Source organism: Channa argus, chromosome 5 (genome assembly GCF_033026475.1).
Source record: "Channa argus isolate prfri chromosome 5, Channa argus male v1.0, whole genome shotgun sequence".
NCBI lineage: Eukaryota > Metazoa > Chordata > Actinopteri > Anabantiformes > Channidae > Channa > Channa argus.
The window spans coordinates 14,754,155-14,775,464 of NC_090201.1; the positions used below are offsets into that span (position 1 = coordinate 14,754,155).

At 38.9% G+C, this 21,310-nt stretch overlaps 4 protein-coding genes across 6 annotated transcripts; 2 read left to right on the forward strand and 2 right to left on the reverse strand.

Moving 5' to 3' along the window:
* Positions 1–266: 266 nt before the first annotated feature.
* Positions 267–7,552, reverse strand: usp49 (ubiquitin specific peptidase 49). Of its 2 annotated transcripts, none has more exons than XM_067505159.1 (7): positions 7,174–7,552; positions 5,560–5,674; positions 3,923–5,403; positions 3,362–3,569; positions 2,662–2,770; positions 2,265–2,470; positions 267–2,171 (listed from the first exon to the last, which is right to left on the reverse strand). In XM_067505159.1, the coding sequence occupies exons 3-7, from the start codon at positions 5,336–5,338 to the stop codon at positions 2,068–2,070; spliced, it is 2,043 nt and encodes a 680-aa protein (XP_067361260.1). In that variant the 5' UTR covers positions 5,339–5,403; positions 5,560–5,674; positions 7,174–7,552; the 3' UTR covers positions 267–2,067. The 2 variants fall into 2 exon arrangements, with proteins under 2 accessions (XP_067361260.1, XP_067361261.1); XM_067505160.1 differs by having other exon boundaries at positions 6,009–7,552.
* A 1,427-nt stretch (positions 7,553–8,979) lies between these two features.
* med20 (mediator complex subunit 20) lies at positions 8,980–11,782 on the reverse strand. Of its 2 annotated transcripts, XM_067505167.1 has the most exons (4): positions 11,624–11,782; positions 11,221–11,366; positions 9,664–9,917; positions 8,993–9,579 (listed from the first exon to the last, which is right to left on the reverse strand). In XM_067505167.1, the coding sequence occupies exons 1-4, from the start codon at positions 11,635–11,637 to the stop codon at positions 9,358–9,360; spliced, it is 636 nt and encodes a 211-aa protein (XP_067361268.1). In that variant the 5' UTR covers positions 11,638–11,782; the 3' UTR covers positions 8,993–9,357. The 2 variants fall into 2 exon arrangements, with proteins under 2 accessions (XP_067361269.1, XP_067361268.1); XM_067505168.1 differs by lacking the exon at positions 11,624–11,782 and having other exon boundaries at positions 8,980–9,579; positions 11,208–11,361.
* Positions 11,783–11,878: 96 nt separating this feature from the next.
* Positions 11,879–16,455, forward strand: bysl (bystin-like). Its single transcript, XM_067505166.1, has 7 exons — positions 11,879–12,261; positions 12,614–12,774; positions 12,877–13,011; positions 13,781–13,914; positions 14,024–14,184; positions 15,638–15,740; positions 15,903–16,455. Exons 1-7 carry the CDS (start codon positions 11,952–11,954, stop codon positions 16,255–16,257), a joined length of 1,359 nt encoding a protein of 452 aa, XP_067361267.1. The 5' UTR covers positions 11,879–11,951; the 3' UTR covers positions 16,258–16,455.
* A 146-nt stretch (positions 16,456–16,601) lies between these two features.
* ccnd3 (cyclin D3) lies at positions 16,602–20,848 on the forward strand. Its single transcript, XM_067505170.1, is given in 6 exon segments — positions 16,602–17,625; positions 17,703–17,918; positions 18,246–18,408; positions 19,878–20,020; positions 20,126–20,184; positions 20,186–20,848. Coding segments are annotated over 6 exon segments (921 nt in total). The 5' UTR covers positions 16,602–17,427; the 3' UTR covers positions 20,328–20,848.
* The last annotated feature ends 462 nt before the right edge of the window (positions 20,849–21,310 follow it).

Here is a 21,310-nt window from a genome sequence, read left to right on the forward strand (position 1 = left end):
ACAGAGTTCACAAATGTAATTTGCATTTGACTCATATCAAATACAGATTTTTCTTTAATAACTAGCAAATTCTAAAGACCTTGATAGAAACAGCAGAGTAGAAAAAAAACATTGTATAACAAGCTGAAGAATTCCTGAATTTATCTTAATTTCCTGTCAAGATGCAAGGTGTACAATATATTGCTTTCAGGTGCTCAACTCAAAATGGGTACCACAAGTCTCCCAAAAAACACATTCTTCAGTAATATAGTCTGCCCTGTCACTCATTTTCCATCCCCTGTAAAAAGGTTCAGTGTCTTAGACCCCGGTTCAGAATAGCCTAACCTTTAAACAACAGGGGGAGCTGCCATTTAAAGAAGGTACAGAGCTAAAAGATGCACAATCACAAAGATTGGACTAACAGCACAGGAGTGCTGTAGGAATGAGTCCTAAAACCCTGAAAATCAGATTGCCCTTTTGGTTACCTCATAGTGAAGTATATGGGTTTTTTTGAATGTGGTTTCGGTTAAATGCCTGAAAATATCTGTAGTAATATCGGTAGTAAACATAAGGTCAAGGATATCCAGGTTTTATTCCCAGATGTAAAATTCATCAGTAAATATCCCAATTGCACTGTTTTTGAGCATTCAAATCTCTTTAAAAAGATGTTTGGTAACAAGGGGGCTAAATGAGACTACAGAGATTGTCAGGAACAAGTCACGCTGAACATGAAGACTCCTCTACTTGGTAGTCTGTCTTTACAGCCTCATTGAGTTTATGACTGGTGCCCGTTAGTTCTGTCAAGTCACTATAAGTAGCAAGAAGTAAGTGCACAAGAGCAAATTACAAATTGGAATTTTAGGACTGGTAAAATAATTAGATCGAGGTATAGTACACTAATAGCCCTCTAACAGTTCTTACTTCTGGCATCATGTTTAAGCTTCAAAAATCCTAATAGTGGTTTTCCCCTGTGAAGGTTAGCTTGCTGAAACATCATAAACTTGTTTGTTTGATACAGAGCTTATTTTCTGCAATAATCCCAACACCAGCACCAAAAAATCCCATTGTCTTTTTATAGAGGGAACCAGGAAGATGCTAACGTACAGTATGGGTTGGCCTTCAAATTTACTTCATCCCTACGGCACTCTATAGCCCCTCCTCAAAAGCTCAGCTTTCCAACAATCATTATCAATCAAGTATCTTGAAGTCACACTTTTTGCTTCTTTTCATGGAAGTGAAACAGAATGGCTACAAAATAAACTAAAACAAAAACTACTCCTGTTTACTGAGAGCACACACCAAGGCCTCGTGCCTAAGACACAGTATCCAGTCACAGCAGTACAATTGAGGAGAGGACATGATGAAGTACAAATGACACAAGGATGAGTATTTAAAGTTTCCATAAGTGACATTTCACAATAATTAAAAAAGCTGAACAGGAGGCAACACAGAGTCTGGACTAGTCTCGTCTGTCACTAGACTCCTTTTTTTTCAATTGGATCTAAGCAACAATGTTTAAAGATGCACCTTTTACAATATTTAGTGCATTCAGATCTAATGTGAAGCGAAACACACATTATCAACATTACTGTGATAAAACACTTCAAACTCCAGAATATGTGTTGCCTGAATGTAAAATGCTGTCTCAGGAGAGCACCTGGTGGTTCCCAAAATCACAACAGACATGAGCCTGATTGTTCATAAAAACATGGACACACAACTTGGTGTTCAGCAGGACAGAGTCAGAGCTGCTCACACAGTCTTCGGGCCATAAACCAATATGCTGGTCCCACAGGCTGAGAAACCTGTGGCCTCATTTATGAAAATGTTTTAGATGTATTTTCCTTTTCGTTAAAATAAACAGCAAAAGTGCAACATGTAATACAACTACTTTCATCTTTCTCATATGGATTACACTGCTACAATTTTCACCTTAACACATGATGTCCTACTGGCCTCATTGCCATCTTTTTTTGGTAAATCATTTTAAAGTGATTATTTAATGATGTCTGGAAAAATATCAGAGAACTTTTTCATAAATGCAGCTTCAGGTTGCCATGTACAGGTCAACATCACAGCAAGAGGTACCTAGGCAGACCTCTGGGTATAGAAGAGAATATAGGCCTGAGTGTTGCACACTTCCTCCACGCTGCAAACCTTCATCTCAGAGTCATTACAATGGACCCAGAAACCTAAGGAGAAAAAAAAAACAGAGTCAAAATGTGTGTTAAAAATGCAACAGGCCATTATATGTTAATGTGAAACACATCTGGCCTCTGCCTCACCTCCTTCTGTATTGTAGCAGTATGCGGTGTAGTGCCCTGAGCCAAAGCCTTTACCATGATGCATAACCACAGCAGATAGATCGTAGGTGTAGCCTCCTCTGTGGACAGAGTGACCTGAGCCTGTGCAGCAGTATGGTTTGATGTTCAGAACCTGGTCAAAGGCCACATGGACGCTTATTTTCTCCCTATGGTTCCGCCCTGACCATCTGCCATATAAAAGCAAATAGTTAATGAACAATTATTTATAATCCTCACAATAAGAAATTTATTTTACGGCCTTAAATGACAGATGCAGATAGAAGACACAAGAATAAATAACACCCAGTTTATCAAATTATTTAAAAGTTATTTCAATACAATTAAACATTTAAAAAAATCTCAATGCAAATAAACTTGCCTGAAGCGTTTGAGGTGCAGCCGTAGAACCTGAGGTAAGCGAAAGATCAGAAGCTGCTTACATGCCTCTGACAGAACTAAGGGTTTATGGGATGATTTCCTTCTTCTCCCTGATAAACCACGAAATAATAAGATGTTAATATAAATAATATTTTAAATATGCTTAAATATGATATGTACGTGTGAATGTACAGAAGGCATTCAGTGCAAAACTATTGTACTATTGTAAGACTATAGAAAGAGAAGCATAGAAGTGAGAGCCCAGGAAGGGAGAAAATTGTTAAGGGTTAGAAACAAACTATTGCTAAGAACAATCTTTATATTTTTACTTTCACTGTACAGTCTGATAAAATACACAAATACATGTTAATGACACCAGCACTGCTCTGCACTGCACTTTTATCTGTGTTACATTTAAGAGCTGAGTATGTAAGTTTTAGGTCCTGTTTAGCTTAGACCGTTCAATTCTGTTTTGAGTAATGATTATATTGTATGTTCTGTCTTCAATAATAATTTTATCTTTAATCATGATACACAGAAATATATAAATCCAATGCTTATATTGGTAACAAACAAATGTGGTCTATATTTTATCCAGAATTGCGCACATCCAATTTAAAGTATTTAAACTGTTAGTGGTCCTGATGAATGGGTTTATAAAGCCTACTCTTTGCTTGCACTATATTAAACATTGCACTGACTGTTGCAGTGGTTGCAGGCATAGATGCTCCCTTCAAGAGCCTCCATCTCTGTAAACTTGGACAGCATCTCAGTCAGGGTGCAGCTGCGATGGTAAGCTGTAGAGCCTGAGCCTTTATCAATGCTGTGATATCGCTCTGGAAACTCCAAAGATAAATCCCAGAATGGCTCAACTGTGTTAGACTTGTGCTTACAGGACAAACACGTCACCTAAAAAACAGCAGCATAAGAAAAAAAAAAAAAATGGTGAGGAATTAGTCTTCATCTTTCACGGCACAGAAAATACTAAGTATTAGATCCAACAACATCAAAGTGCAGTTAATATAGTGTTACAGTGGAAAATTTAGTAGCCATTTGGCTTCACTCTTCATTGTGGTTTAAACACGGAGAAAAAAAACAAAAGCAGATTTAGGCTCTAGTATATATTAATCACAAGTCCAATTTAGAATACTCATAATAAAGATGTTTTTAACTGCACATTTATTATTAAATATTATCATAACTTTATCCAAAGTAATCATTCCAAAATAACTTAATTTTCACACGTATTGTGACTGTCTCACCTGGCTGAGTAGCTGTCCGTGAAAGATGGTGTTAAGAACCTTTAGCACTTGCTTGGATAGTTTCCTCTTTGTGATAGGGATAACAATTCTGCGCTTGGACCCCTCAGTGTCTAGCTCCTGCTGCACCTTGTCCAGGAGCTCACACAGGAACTCCTGGGCATCCTGCTGGTCATACCCACGGAAAGCTGGGATGAGGTTCCACACAGAGTGCAGCATAGCGAAAGGAGATACCAAAGCCCACCGGCCTGACCACATGACCCTGAAAAGTGTGTGTAATTCATGGCACAGAGACATCTGCTGGCGGGGGGAACAGCGAGGCTCATTGGACTGGACCAACTCAGGAGCCTGTGGGGAAGGCGGAACACTTTCTTTTTTGCCCACAGGCAAATTCCAACAGCCTGCCTTCCCCATACGTCCAAGAGGGCATCCTGACAGGGCTGTGTTACCACTGCTAACTACACCTCCAGTCACCCCCTTCATGCCCTGGGAGTGATTGGTTTTGGCCAGCAGCTCCTCAGTCTCACACAGGTCCAAAGTTAGAAAACACTCCCTGAATTTCTGCAGGTGGCTCAGCACTTGCAATATTGAGTTCATGTAGCATGTGTTCCCCAAGTTGCGCAGACCAGTGACACCTGGAGCGAGTCTCCGGCGGGTTACCGCATGTGTTGAGTAGTATCTCCTCAGCTTAGCAGGTCTGCCATTCTGAGGAGCCTTAGGAGACAGGGTTAGCAGGGAAGGCTTCTTGGGAGGAGGAGGAGGAGGAGGTAGGCGTTCTGGAGGGTCGCGAAATTTGCGAGGAATGAGTGTGATGGTTGAACGTGGCGCCTGAGTAAGAAGCCTAGCACTTTTTCTGGGAGGTACATTGCCAAGCTCTTCCATGAGTCTTCTTTTAACCTCTTTTTTTTTCCTTCTAGCTTCCTCAAGTTTCTCCTTGCGCTGATTCTGCAGGTCCTGATGTTTACTAATCCACATCTGAAACATCTTTCCTAGGAGTGCTTTCCTCCTGTGACGCAAGGCCAGCTGCATGGCAGGTTGAGGCCCACCTTCCCCAAACCAGGGGGTACACTCCCCTCCAGTCAAGGAGCGTAGTGAGCGTCTACCTGGGATCCGAACAGTAGAGAGTGCCCCTCTGAGAAGTTTGAGATCGCCCTCTGCATTATCATTGAGTACATAGTCTCCGCAGGCAAAGCAGAAAACATCCAGCTCACGCACCTCCATAGCCAGTGGGTGGTGTGACTCTTGAAAGTGTTTGAGGGAATGCTCCTCCATGAAACGTCCACAGGCCACATGAGAGCATTTGAGGCAGGCCCATACTGAATCGGTGGTGCTGCAGTCCACACAATGCCATTTTTGCGGATTAAGGATGGAATGGTCTTGGCCCAGACGAAGGCGTCCCACGTGTTTACAACGATCCATCTCTGCAGATATACATGTGGCCTCAGTGATAGGACACTTGTCCTGTAGCCAAGAAGAAACTCATCCTGAAGTAAGAGTTACAGAGGAAATTGTAAAGATTAAGATTTGATCACAGAATTAAGTAAAGGGCTAATAAATATGTGCTAGAATTATTATGGTGTAAAGTATACGGACAGTGCACTGTATAGAAAGTGACAGGATATTAAAAGGTATACTTATACCTTAAATGTAGTTTCCTTGATCAGGTTGGGGACAATACATCACAGCATCTGCAGAGACCTCACCACAGCCTGGTCACCCATGCCCACTGTCACCACCAGCACAAACACAACCATTCTGAGATAAAAGGATTTTAATTAATTAATTCATCATTAATCAAATTAATAAAGCATAGTCACATAATATCTCTTTTCTTCCTTACTAACAGGTATGATATTAAATAATGAAACAAGTGCAGCATTGACTGAGAAGACTGAGGATAATTAATTACATTTTTCTCCACACTGACAGTACCAGAATACACACTTTAAAAAGATATCCATTCACTCATGAACTCCTCCAACCTTTGTTTTCACATTTAGACTCGAGATTTAAACTGAATAAAGATAAACTGTACACCATGTGTAAAAATACTTGATGAATGTGAAACCTTGAGCATAACATTTCATACAATGCCTTTCTTCCCCTCTGTTTGTGTGTTAGGAGGGTTTTTCTTGTCTTCACTGAGAGCCTTGATTGAGTGGATGTTGTAAGAGAACAAGAACAAGAGTAGCCATCCTGAGTTCAGATTTTACATGGTGTACTATGAAATACATTTTATTTGTGAGCCCGCAAGATTAAAGTCTAATGTTTTTGTTTTGATTTTTAAATATGCCCCTCTCTTTGAAATACAATATATAGAACATTCACTTCTATATATATTACATACATTTTTTTTTTACTTCTATAGATATTTAACAATTACATCTACTAACACAAATGTGGAGATGAAGAGGAATATCATCCATGTAACTACATAACTCACCAGTGCAAGCCCTGTGCTACACAATTCTTCTTGTTTTCGTCTTTGTATAACTCAACCATTACTTTTACAACAAAATGTTTGTTTGACAGGGCCACTCACTGATGCCACTCGATGCAACAGCTTAGTTACATGCCCAATTCAAGGTGTGTTATTCAAGGTATGTTACTGAGGCGGGACGTTATCAGTGTGCTGATATTCACAAATGTTAGAAATCCCCGCTCTATGTGTCCATGTTTCAAAGGCGGCTCTGTGGCTCAGACCTGCTGGTTGTTATTGCCACGTTAAGCTACTCCACCATCACCATGTTCCGTCGGAACAAAGACCAGTTAGAGAGCCACTCTCTAGGAACATCCAGCAACTTTGTTGGTCTAAGGCAGCCCACCGAGGACCAAGTTCGCTAACCCCGCTACCTTCACCGCTAGCAGCAGAAACTCTGCATTGGGATGGTGGTGCCTAGCATTTCTCGCTGTCTTACCTAATAATGCACTTTATTAAACAAAGATGATTCTCCTGGTGCCAAGTAGCTAACGTTTGTGTTACTAGCTTGTCGTGGTAGCTAACCCTAGCCGTGCGGCTAACGCGTCTACTGAGGACAATCGAAGTTAACCTAACGGTTGTTGTTGGTCGCTAACGTTAACTAACGATGCTCGGCTTAGCTCGCTAGCCAACTGCGCCGTTAATCGGTTAAAAACTCCCTGGTGACATTCACAAAAAAAAGCCGGTTAGTGAAGTGGGCATGAATGCCGGGCCTCCTCTGTGCTCGTCAGTACATTGGTAACATCTGATAATGGGAAAAGCTAGGTAACGTTACCCTCGCCAACATCCATCCATCCGGTACACTCGGAGCTGTTGTTGTCCCCCTCACAGATTGAACAACCCAACTCTCAATCCGAGCCCAGACCCCGCTGCTCTCATTGGACTGGGGCTAAGCGGCAGCCGGGCTCCCATTGGCGGAAAGGCTGAACAACAGGCAGCAGGATGGACCGTCCGTCCGTCCACCCACCCAGGCCACATGGAACAATAACCGACCGCAAAGCAGGCAAAGAAGACAACTTCCCCCAAGCCTGTGACCCCAGTGTCTCTTAAAGCCCCGCCATGTGTCAGCCGATTTGTAATAATCTGTTCAAACACATAAGGGATATGGAGCAAAGTATTGATTCGTGCTGGTCCTGAAGCTGTCATGTGGAAGGTGCTTAATTCAAAATCCAGACTTGAGGTCTCTGCACTGTGATTCGATTAACACAGGCTGAAACTGGCGCCATTGCTGCAGTTTGTAAAATAAATTTTAAAAAATAAATATCTATATACCGATGTAGAAAGTTTTCTGTCTTTGCATTTTCCACAATTAATACTTGAGTTACTCAATATAATATCCCATATTAAAATTTAAAAATGTATTAATGTTATTAAACATGGAGACCATTTTTTTTCTTAACCTACGCAACTGTGCTGCAACTATTTTATCTCAATTTATTGTTTCATTTTTAAGCTTAACATTCGAGATTTTTGCATTTTTCTTCCTGTCTACAACTCTTATTTTGAATTGTTTAAAAATACAGTATTTCCCTCCTACTGTTTACTGTTGATAGTGTATGAAAACATAGTTGTCTTGAGTTTGTATACATACATAGTTTTCCTGTATCTGACAGCTCTTTGCCATTTAGTTCTACGTTCTGTCGAACTAGTTTTTCAAATCGTCTTTTCTTATTTATTCTAACTTGTCAAACTGCAGTTGTAGAATAACTACTCATATTTTGTCTTTGAGTAAATGCAATAACTGAACATAAACATACATTCTAGTAAATGTCCTCTGTTTACAATTGTACTTTTAATTTAATCATATCAGTCAAATATACTCTATGTATAAAACTATGCAGAATGGCTGGTCTTTGGTATATGTTTTGTTAGTGGGTGAATATTGTTGTTAAAATAATGAAAGAAGACTTCTGCATACCCATAATCACCCCCAAATCTGTTTTCACCTATTTTGCCAATTTAGACATTTTCTCAGGACAGTGTGGGTGTGCATAGCATAAACTTGTTTGACATCTTACTCATTCTTTTTCTCAGAAGACATTCTGACATGTCAATATGGGAAAATCAAAGGGGTAAATAATTAAAAAGTTGAATTCAATTTAATCTAAAAATTAATATAACAAAGCCATCATTAATATTACTGGTAAACCCTGTGCATTCCCTACAATAACAAGTTAAATGTTTCATGTGGTGTTGTAGATACTGATTGGTAAAATGGGTTCTCGTAAACGGAGCCTTTCAGGTTTCTGAAGACCTTGTGTACGATTCAGTGAGTTTTTCCTGTTTGAAACATTAAACCTAAAGATTTACTAACAATAAAAATCAATTATGTTTGATTTTACACTCAGGTAAAACTCTGGTTGTTGTAACATCTCTTGAGAAGGCTGTAACACCACCAGGACTGTTTCTTCCCCACTGCGGTCAGCCTGCTCCACAGCACCCATATCCCACCCAGATAACCCCCCAAAAATCACAGGCAGTCACTCTCACTTTTTCAAGTTGCACTACCTCACATTACACTCACTTTCTGTTCATAGCTTCCCATTTTATTTTTATTGTATTTATTCTCTCAGTGTATATACTTATTTGTTTTGCCACACCTTTGCATTTTAACTTTATATTCTAGGTTATGTGTATGCACCTGACACCAAGATAAATTCCTACTACTGTTAAGTGTTCTTAATTGTGCCTGGTTTTCTGATTCTGAAGATGATGATTTACAATGTCTGTACATTATGATTAAACATGCATTGTCACTGCAGATATAAACAGAGAGTCTCTTTATTACAAGATTATTTTATCAAATAGAAGGGTGTAAACCAATGTTCCAAAAGGGTTAAGAAGGCTCCAGGTTTTCAAAAATGCCTGGAGAGTAAAATGATCCATGGGACCAGAATTAAAGCAACATCAATACAAAACACAACAACAACAACCAGACCTCTTCGTTCCCACTGACAATTCAACGTACATTACTTCCGGCAATTTGTTGTTTGCGAAGTTTGTTGAACAACTCCAGGTATTGAGTCATGGTGTCAACACAGTCTGCTGCTGCAAATAGTCCTTCAGGCTTGGCAGCAAACACTGACGGCAGTTCAGGAACACTGGGGCCAAGAAAAGACTGCATGAACTCCTTCATGAGATTCCAGCAGTCCCCTGGCACCACACAGGGACAGTACTCCACCTGATGAAACAAACACACCAAGAGTTGATGCAGTTAAAGAGTGAGTACCTTCACTCCTTCTAAGATCAAAATTTGTTTGCATACCTCAACTGAAATCCCTCTGGCACTGGAGCTCATTGTGACAGTACCAACTTTTATCAAGAAATCACAGTAGCGATATCTTGAACCACGACACTCCACCTTGTGGCTCTTGGCATTCTGGAAGTGGCTTTTTAGCTTCACCATGAGGACGTCAAAGTTTGCATCAGCTATAAGGCAGGGTCCGCCTTCAAACAGAGCCAAGCAGCTCAAAGGAGTTTCAGAGTTGTGCATTACATATAAGAACTTGGAGGGCTGACCTGTAACAGACAGAAAAGGCTGATTATCAAAAGGTTTAATTTATTCCAGTACTGTATTTAAGTACAGTGCTCTCACTTTGGTGAGTAGCTTCACCATCTATAAGCCTTTAATACAATTAACAGCTGTACTTAATGCAGTTACAGTTGAATAGAAATGTTGCATCCCTTTCCTTTGAAACGGCATCAGAAGTAACATACAATATATCCCCCCCCCCCAAAAAAAATCAGCGAGCAATGTTCAACTGTGGGGGTGGTGTTCTTCTCCTTATAGGAAGAGTTTTTTTTCTTGCAACACTGTGTGTTGTATGTATGTTATGTATGAATAATTCAACTTTGGTCTCATCAGTCAACATGATCTTGTTCCAAAACTCACTTAACTTGACCCTTTTTGTTACTTCAGTTGATGAAGGAAAATTTATAGTTGCTGAATGTCCATTAAATAATATGTTAATGAAAAAAAAAAAAACAATCTTTGCTTTACACTTTTTGCTTTTATAAAGTAAGGCATGCAAAACCTTTCACTCAACCATACATTCTTTAAAAGATAATGTTTAGATCAGGGTAGCCCATACAAAACATCTGAGTGAATGTTGAATAGATGGTCATTGTACTATGATTAAGGCTGAAACAATTTTTTTAAATTGTGAAATTTGCCCATGACAATTTTCCAAAGCAAGTAAAATCTTCAAATTGCTAGTTTTGTTGTTTTAATATTCATATATTGCAGTGATAAGACTAGGAAGTGTCACATTCTTACATTTTCCATTTAACACCTGAAGATATGCATTACTGTATGAGCTTTACAAATAATTTGAAAGCTAATCCCAGAGCTAATCCTGTTTTAATAAACAACCTAAACAAGTGTCAGATGCAGACATACTGTATAATGTCCAGCTTGCATAGAATGAGAATGGGCATCAGTGAGGGGGTTACATTTTTAAAATGAGCAACATATTTAGATATTCAGTATTGTTTAATGAGAAGAGAAAATTAAAAACATTTAAAGGTTTTAAATGAGAAAATTTGACTGAGTGAAACCAGGAACACAGTTTATATTTCGAAGCAGAGTATTTTCAAATGTCTTAATGCATAATTTGATAGGCTCTTTAAGCCATGAACTGATCTGATGAACAGGTTATTGCATTCATTTGTTTGAATACATATAAACAGATACTTCTACTTGACATAGTGAAAGTAATAGTGCTGTAACCTAACATTTTTTCCAGTTCTCTCATTTAATATTATTTAATATTCATGTTACATGTTTGGATTCTATAAAAGCAAACTGACACTTAAATATTACCGCTGACATTTCCTGTGGCGTGGTATGTCTCGCAGTCCACACAGAAGCTTCCCTGCTTCACGGCACCCAGCTGCTCCAGCTTCTTGTGCAGGATGTCCACCGTCTGCTGCACACTTTTCCCCTCAGCCACAGGCACCTGGCAAACACTGCAGTGGAAACGAAAAATCGAATCACGTTAGAAAACATCAGCGTAATCGGGGACAGCTGCTTCAAAAGGTTGTTACGGGCATTTTACATGATAAGTGCTGCTGTTAAGAGGGAATCATGTGAATGGAACAGAACGATTCAAGTGGTTTGGGCGGATAACAGACAACAATTAGGCTATTCTTTATTATAGGGAATAGACTTTCAAATATAGTTAAATTTTTAAATATAGCTAAGAACTACAACATAGCCTTCTTACCAAGTGACCCCCATTGATATTTTGCCTCCAGTTGCAGTCGGGGCATTGGATTGAATCCTTCCGGGTGAAATAAATCGTCTTCCGGTAAAGTTAAATCAGCATAGATTAAAATTCAAGTACAGCCACCACACATTCTTGAAAAAAAAATGTGCTGATGGAAATTCATATAGTCCTCAAAGTAAAATAGTCAAATTTCAAATGGTCACCAAAAACGAGTGCGTATTCTCGCTAAAGGTAAAAAGAATAGATGCCAAGCGACGTCATGTACGTCACTTCCCCTGTTATGGCCTTTCACACGTGTTGAGCAAGTGACTGTTTACAAAATTGTATGATTTCAGACAATAACTTTACAAGTAGCTCCAGCTTCTATCAATTTATCGTGATGCCGAAAGTAAAAAAATCCAAAGGAGAAAAGAGCGGAGGAGCAATGCCGCTGGCTGACCAGATCCTGCAGGCGGATACAATCCGAGCCCGAGGCCGAATAAAGAGCAGGGACTCTCGGGCTGAAAACGAAGACACGTATGTAGACGAGCGACTGTCACGGAAGATCTTACAACAGGCCCGAATTCAACAAGAGGAACTGCAGACTGAATATGGCCTGGTACCAGAGAAGAAGAAAGCACCCATCACAGTTCTCGGTAAAAATCGATAGATGGGTGAATAGACTGTGGCAGTTTTTTGTTATAAGTTTCCATCTAGAGTCACGAGTGTTCACGGATAACGTAACACTGTTGTGTGTAGTTTGCATTTTAAAATGTATTATACATATCTAAAAAAATGTCTGAATGGTATGTAGACACTGGATTTTTCATTTTGGGAATTTTGATTTTACAGCCATGTACACCTATTGACCCTCTTGGGTGGCTCTAGGATTCAAAAGCAGCTGTGGGATTCCTGTCAATCTTCCATTGCACCCATATTTGTAGATGTGACCTTACAATGCGAGTGTGAACATTTATGAATCACATTTGCTTTGTGTTTACACTTTAGGCTCTGTTGCTGAGGATGCAGACTCCGATGAGGAATGGCCCGCTCTTGAAGAAGCAGGTACTGGGGACATCGATGTTGAGTGTGACACTGAGGTCGTCGTTGACCCTGAAGACGAGAAGGCCATCGAGATGTTCATGAATAAGAACCCTCCAGTGAGGCAAGTCAAAACACAGCCCTGTTGTCGTTTGAAAATGTTGATACACTGTGAGCTCAGTTTCGAATGCTTTGGTGTTTTGTTTTTTCCTGGTGACTCTTGTAGACAGACTTTGGCTGATATAATCATGGAGAAGATCACAGAGAAGCAGACAGAGGTGGGAACCGTGATGTCAGAGCTGTCAGGTCGTCCCATGCCACAGCTGGACCCAAGAGTAATTGAAGTGTACAGAGGTGTCAGTAAGGTGAGTTTTCAGGAAGCGCGCATATATCTATATCTATATATCTATATATCTATCTATCTATCTATCTATATCTATATATATATATATCAACATGCAACTGAAGGCCTGATTAAGTGGAAAAACATAACTAATTCAGATGACTTAAATAATGTGCTGTGGCCTAAAAGTAGTGTTCATCCCTAATTAGAGTTCAGAGATTTGAGTTGTGATGATTCTGGAAAGACATTTTCTTTTGTTGTTGCTCTTAATGCAGCGCCATATGTAGCTGGCTCGTGATTATTTGTATTTGATTTTACCAACCTGCCTGTTGATGATGTAAAGTGTATGAGCATTACTAGTGCACCAGTAGTTATCCAGGTTAATAGGGGGAACTGTCCTGCACAAATCCACAAATCCACGAATACTTGTAAACTCCACGTAGGCAACTATCAAGCAAGTGTTAGGAGTGTAGGAGAGTAGGTAAATAGTAGTTGTCCTTTCTGCTTCGGCTGTAGCTCAGTTGGTAAAGGCAGTCGTCCACAGACCACAGGATCAGTCGTTCGATCCCCAGCCCTGGCTATATGTCAAAGTGTCTCTGGGCAAGACACTGAACCCCTAACAGCCCATTCCCCTCCCCAGCTGTGCAGTCCAAGCCCGGTAGAAATTGGGGAGGGTAGCGTGAGGAAGGGCATCCGGCGTAAAAACTGTGCCAAATCAACATACGGACATGATCCGCTGTGGTGGGATAAGCCAAAAGGTCAAAAAAAACAATTCTGTTCTTTTGCTTCAGGTTCTTTCAAAATATCGCAGTGGTAAATTGCCAAAGGCTTTTAAAATAATCCCAGCCCTTTCGAACTGGGAGCAGGTTCTGTATTTGACTGAACCTGAGACGTGGACTGCAGCTGCCATGTACCAAGCAACGAGGTGGGCCTCCTTTTGGTTACAGTATTCATTTTTTCACTGACTGAATTATTATAATTTAATGCAGTACCAGATATAATAAATTAAGTGTTTTTTCTTGGATTTGTTATAGAATATTCTCCTCCAATCTCAAAGAACGAATGGCCCAGAGGTTTTACAACTTGGTACTGCTGCCCAGAGTACGGGATGATATTGCAGAGTACAAGCGACTCAACTTTCATCTCTATAGTGCCTTGAAGAAAGCCTTGTTCAAACCAGGAGCATGGTTTAAAGGTGAGACACAGAGTTAACAAAGTTTGGTTTTTCTTTACGGAGGTTAAATGGTAAGATTGATATATTTCCATTTCTGAATTATGTAGAGAGCTGGGGTCAGGGCATGTTTAGCCTAGCTTAGCATAAAGACTGAAGGCAGAAGGAAATGGACAGCTTGGCTTCCTCCAGTTTCCAGAATATTGCTGCAGAGAACTTAAAAGATATCTTATTGAAACTGTATGTCTTCTGCACCCATAGAAACAGACATTAATTTTTATTTCTTGTCATTTTAGTACCATATGAAATCATTATTAGTGTAATGTTTTTCAGAAGCATGGTTTAAGGAACTAGTTGAAATGCATCTTTATACATCTCTCCATTAAATGTTTTACCCACAGGTTATGATCGTTTTGGTTCCTACCTTTGACTGATTCTAACATTCACTTTCTGTGTTATCTACCCTGTTTTTCGCATCTCGCAATCAAGAAGCAAACAGTTCACTGTGCACGTAAATTTCTCATTACCAGTGGTCTAACTTAAGTAAAAGGACAAGAGCATTTGACAATAGAAGAAAACTATGCTTTCTTGGACATTGCAAATTTCAGCTCTATATTTAGAGATTTTACTTTCTGTTGTTACTGAGAGAGGAGTGTTAGTGTTCGATTTTAGTGAGCACAGTAATTAACATACAAAATCATCCCTTATTCAACTTATTATTTTTTCGCCAGTGATTCTTGAGTATCTTTTTTTGTTTAATCCCACCACCCCTCAGACCTTAAAAATTATTCTAGATTGAAGGGACTATTTTCCTCAAATACCTCTTGACCCATATTTTAAAACTACCACCAGTGTGGGGCCAGCTAGTGGCCAATAAGTGGCAGTGTTGCTACAAAATACAATGTGCTGTATACCACATACAGCATGAGTTACAGAGACAATTCTGAATAAGAATTTATTCTTGTATTATTGGGGTCAGTGCAATATACAGAAGAAATCCTTTAATTATATTCAAAAACTGAGTTTATTTAGTTTTTTCCATTTGATCAGTGCATCTGAAGTTTCTGAACTGTGTTTGTCAAAAACTAAAATTTGTCATTAACATTAACATAAAAGCAAGTGTAATAAAGCATTCCTGTTGGTATTTGACTATGCACTTGAATTGCAGAATAGTTTATTATCAAAAACTATCTGTTGGTATGTAAAATAGGTGACATTAAAGGTTTATGTAAAACTGTAATTTGTATTCAATTCAGTGAGAGTAAGATCAAGTATCTTGAGTTCCATATGATGAACACAGCATAACATAAGTGTGTGTGTGTGTGTGTGTTGTGTGTTTATTTTCTCTTAACTTTCACAAAGTCAAGATATGACAGCACCTGCTGGGTCATTTTTTGCTTTTCTTGTAATCCTTTGAAAGTGCTCTTCTGAATTGCTGGGGTAGTTTTTATTATTTTTTTTATCCTCTTTCACACAGGTATACTGCTTCCTCTTTGTGAATCTGGAACATGTACTCTCAGAGAAGCCATAATCATTGGGAGCATACTCACAAAGTGCTCAATCCCTGTGCTTCACTCCAGGTAGCGTTTTACTTCATTAGCACACACCTTATTGCTAAATGCAGGATTCTATAAGTTGTCTTGAAATCTTTATAATGAGAGGTTTTTGGCATATTATTAACGTAGTCAGAGTTGCATAACATGAATGGTTGAATAATATGCTCAATCATTCTTTCCTTTCAGCGCTGCAATGCTTAAGTTGGCAGAGATGGAGTACAATGGCGCCAACAGCATTTTCCTGCGACTCCTGCTTGACAAGAAATATGCCCTGCCTTTCCGTGTCCTAGATGCCTTGGCGGCCCACTTCCTTTCCTTCCGCAATGAAAAACGAGTGCTTCCTGTGTTGTGGCATCAGAGTTTACTCACCCTGGCTCAGCGCTACAAGGCTGACCTGGCTTCTGAACAGAAGGCTACACTGCTGGAGCTGCTCAAGATACAAACACACCCACATATATCAGCAGAGATTCGCAGAGAACTGCAAAACTCAGAGTCAAGGGATATCGAAATTGGGCTTCCTGTTACAGTTGAAATGGACTGAGGATTCAGTCTACTCCAGTACATCCTCCTCTGATTCATGATTTATTCGTCATTAAGGCAGTTTTGCCATTTCCTCATTATTCTTGCAGTGATGTGTATGGACAGTTTCAAAGATCACAGTTACTCCTTACAGTGTTGTAATTATGTTCTTTGCTTGGATGAATTTGCAAATTAAAAAAAACACATCATTATTGATGTAGATGTTGTAACTTCTTTCCAGTAATATTTTCCTGTAGTTGCAATGCAGGGATTGGTTGAGGATACAAAAGCTGGTTTTTGCACATGTGTTGTTTTAAAGGAACAATTTTGATTAAAAACACTGAATCCTTAAAAGTAAGTAGGCATTAATTTACTTCTCTGCTACTTATAAATCATGTTCATAACAATTTAGAACACATAGTAGATGTCACATGAAAAAAACTTTAAAGTAAAAATGTTTAATTAAATGTTAAAATTTATTCAAAGTTGCATGCGCGGCAACAAGAATTGCTGGTTGGCCATGTGACTTGACGTTGTGACTTCCCGTACCCCCAAGCTTTAGGAACTAACGTCCACCTAACTTGCCATTCTTATTTTACAAGGTTATAATTTCTTAGTTTTTAATTTGAAACTATCAGATGATTATTTTTGAGGTCATAGTGGGTGAGTCGTACATTATAATAAGAGCTGATTCTAATGTTTTCGTCTCCCTATTTAACATGAATGAGTGGGCAAAACATTAGAACCACCTCTAATAACTTTGGAACTTAAGAAAAAAAGTGTATAGTTTAAATGTAGTACTAAATGTTGTAGATGTAGTACATGTTATGTGAGCACAATAAGTAACTGCTTCAATAAAATTCAGCTTTACCCAAATATTGATCTTAAAATCTATTCAAAAATTCAAGTTCCAGTTTAGTTAGCGCTAACTTGGACCAAAGTAGGTTGACTGCGTATCGTTAGGTTCACGTTTATTGGTAATATTTAGAGATCTTTTTTGAGAGATCATGATTAAGTAATTTCTGTGGGAAACACGACAGCAGTTTGTGAGGTTCTAGTTAGTCGTTAGCTAGCTGAGGCAGCTAGGGTTAGCTAACGGTGTATCGATGTTTCATTGATATGTTTAAAATATCAAATGTATATGTATTTAGCTTCATCGAATAGATCTTATTGAAGACAGCGCAGCTATAAAATGGACCCAGATGCCACTCAGACGGAATACAATGTGGTTCTCCGGGCGGGTAGTGACCCTGCCGTGATCGGTGACATAAGGACCGTGCAGCACCTGACGGCCCAAGAGAAGAACTGCCAGGTGTCCTATTACTTTGGCACAGTCCAGAAAGAGGTGCAACCGTACATGAGGAGGCTGCTTGCAGTGTGGATGTTCGAGGTATGCAAATTAGAATGGCTGCCCCAAACTAAGTCGATTTTGCAAAGGTTCAGTTACAAAGGATGGCTCTCCTGCAGGTGTGTGAGGAGCAGAAGTGTGAGGAGGAGGTGTTTCCACTGGGTGTCCATTACCTGGACTGTTACCTGAGCCGCTTTACCGTTGACAAGTCCAACCTGCAGCTTTTAGGGACTGTTTGCATGTTCCTGGCCTCCAAAATGAGAGAAACTGTACCATTGACTGCCAACAAGCTTTGCATCTACACAGACAACGCCTTCTCAATCACAGACATTTTGGTACATCTCTTTTTAGCTTTATTTGAAATTGTATGTAACTGCTGGCATAAAAAGTGAAAATTTTAGGAGATTAGTAGATAAAGGGTGTAATTACTGATGATGACACACACACACAGCTAATATTATAGCCCACAGGGGATCACCGAGTCCTGGTTAACAAAGAACTACACTCAGATGTAGGTTAAACATTTATTTATGTTAATTTAATAAAATGTAAGAACATTAGTTTGGGAGGTTTTTCTCAGATGGTTGATATGACTATTTCTTACTGTTCCTGCAGTGAGATTTTGATTATAGATTGGTTTTAGTGGATTGTGTGTGTTACAGCATTGGGAGGTGGCAGTGGTCTCAAGGTTTGACTGGTGTCTGGCCTGTGTGCTACCCTCTGACTACCTGGAGCCAATTCTTCATGCTCTACCATTTGTTGAACCTTTCAAGCTTCAAAACATGCGCAGGCATGTTCACTCCTACATAGCTCTGGCTGCTATGGGTAAGTTGCATAACTTAGTAAGCAACACTCAAACATATTTTTTCAAAATAATATTTACCAGGAAATGACATGCACTGGGAGCAGATAAAACAATAAAAAAATATACAAACCCAATTCCAAAAAAGGTTGGGACATTTTCCTAAGGTCTAATAAAAACTAAAATATGTAATTTGTGTATTTGCTTAATTCTTTATTAGACTAAGGTAATAATTAGCATTTTGTAAATGTAATGAGTTTGGTACCTGCAACACACTCACATAACATTGGGACATAGGCAAAATATGACTGAAAATGTATTAAAATATTCAAGTAACACTATTCTGATTTGAAAATTAGCACATAGTAACAAACAAGGGTAACATTATTGGACATAAAAAGAGCATTCACCAAAGGCTCAGTCTTTACAAGCAAAAATGACTCACGACTTACCATTTTGTGCCAGACATTGTGAGAATAGAATTGTCAAATATCACTGTAGATCGCTGCATCCAGAAATGCAACCTGGAGCATGTTTCTACTGATGGAGAGGCTGTAGAAACATGTGATCAGACAAGTCGACATTTGAGCTTGTTTTGAGAAAAATAGGATGTTTGGAGAGAGATAGGATGTCATTTAAATGAGTTGTTTGGTGATTTTATCATTGCATGCACCTGAACAGAAGCAGCTGTATTATAATCACTTTTAATTAGATAACCTTTAATCTTTTACCAGTCAGTATTAAAACTAACTAGTGGAATTAAATGACCTTTTACAATGTGAAGAGTGGACACAAAGCAGCCATAACTTTGATTACGATGTGTCAGCATTTCATCTTGGAGACAGAGAGCTGTGTTTGTGTAATCCTGTATTGTCTCCTGTGAAAGACCTGCATCTGACTATTCAGCTGGTTGATTTCCCACGAATCTCTGCATTGATGCCCTAGGCAACAGGTCACAGGGATACAGCCATTTAATGCTGTTTTAGACAGACTATGACATAACAAGCCATAAAAATATGATAATTCCTGACTCCCAACATTGTAACCCATTCAAACCCAAAAGGTGTGTTAGCAGGGATTGAATGGCTGGCTTTTTGTCTGAGCATTTCTCCTACCTGAGGCAATTAGGATATTGTATCAGTTATCAGGTTTTGGGAAACGTCTGCTCTTGAGAACTTGCTATTGTCTTTCAGGGCGTGTCTATAGTGAGGACGTTGATCTAAGTGTTTATGATCTAACCTTCCCTGGCTTTCTCACTGTAGCATTAGTTTTTAGGTTACCATATCTCTGAGAGCTCAATACATTACAACTTAAAAAGACACTTGCAAATTAATAAAATACAACTTATAACGTAATTATACAGCACCTAGAAAAATGCTCCCTAGTGAGAAATGACAACAAAATACAGAGTTAGTGTTAGGCATACTAAGGAGATTATGTTTCTTATTTATTTCATTTTAATATAAAAATAATTTTTGTCTCTTATCCCCAGAATGCAGTTTTTCAGTGTTCTTGCCTTCTACTATTGCATGTGCCTGTATAAGCATTGCCATGCAGAAACTACAGTTACTGGACACTGCTGTCTCCTCTGAGACAGTGATAACGTTTTTGGCCACGCATTTAGCAATTGATCTGGTAAGGGTAATGTTTAACTGACACTTTCAGATATCTCTTTTGACTTTGCCCTGATAAAACAATCTGATGAATTTATAGTTGTTTTTTTAATCTGACCCTAAACAGAGCTCCGTCTTCCTCTGCTATGACAAGCTAGTCACTGTGTTGGAGCTCAGTCTGGCCTCCTGTTTGCAGATCCAGAGTGCACAGCTCATAGGTCAGCTACAGTCCTGCTGATGTTCAGGATGTACTGAAACCAGTAAGCCCACCTCAAGAAATTATTCTGGGAATTATTCTGGGATTATTCTGTGGTTTAGATCTAATTTAAAGACAATTTTGAAATTTTTTGCTTCTTGTTTTAATGTATTTTGCTGAAGCAGATTTAAAGAAATTATTCTTTTAAGCAACATTATACACTGCTGTGCTACTAATATTTTACATTTAATCCTATTAGCTAAATTTGAACATATGATTTGTTTAAGTATGTCTTTTGCCCTTATCTGGACTTATTATGATTGTGGTTTCCCTGTTAACTTTAAATTAATACTGGTACTACGACAAACATTTGTAGGTCGGTCAAAACACACATTAGCCAGCACGCTGTTCTTTGTAGATGTTTTTTTTAATAGATTTCTTTGACACAGTAACAACAACATGGCAGATCACGTGGCCAGATCAGTAAGCCAGTTACTTTGGCAAACAAGATTTTTGTTGCAGTCAAACCTGCATACCTACATCTTCTAGAACAAAAGGATGTCTAAAACACTCTAATGCACATTGAATTATACAAAAGATTGAAACAGAAACCATCAGGACCTGTCTTTTCAAAGGCTGAATGTATGTTTTCCCAGTGCCACACTTCACAAATAAAGGATCAGTTATGGTCAACAAGGAGTATGGCCCAGTCCTTGATACAATCTTTCAGATTACAGAAATGACAAGAACTTTCAGTTGAAATTACGGAATTTCTAGGTCACTTTTCTCTATAAACAGACTGTGTACTGTGCACTCACTTGTACAAGTTTTGCCGCACAACCTCTATACTCTAGTGATAGGTGACAAATAAGCTGTATGGATATCAAGATTTCAATGGTCTAAGAAAGTGCTATTACAGCCATTGACCTAATGGTGTAATTAAATGCCAGTGTGCCAATGAAATCAAATGACTACAATGTGCAGTATGAAATTTCATACAGAAACAAACAAAGCTAAAAGTAGAATGTTAACCATGTTTCTAGTTGTAAGCTTGTAGAATTAGTAGCATGCCAAAAAAGTACAGAAGAATCTGGAATAATTATAATTTTTTTTTAA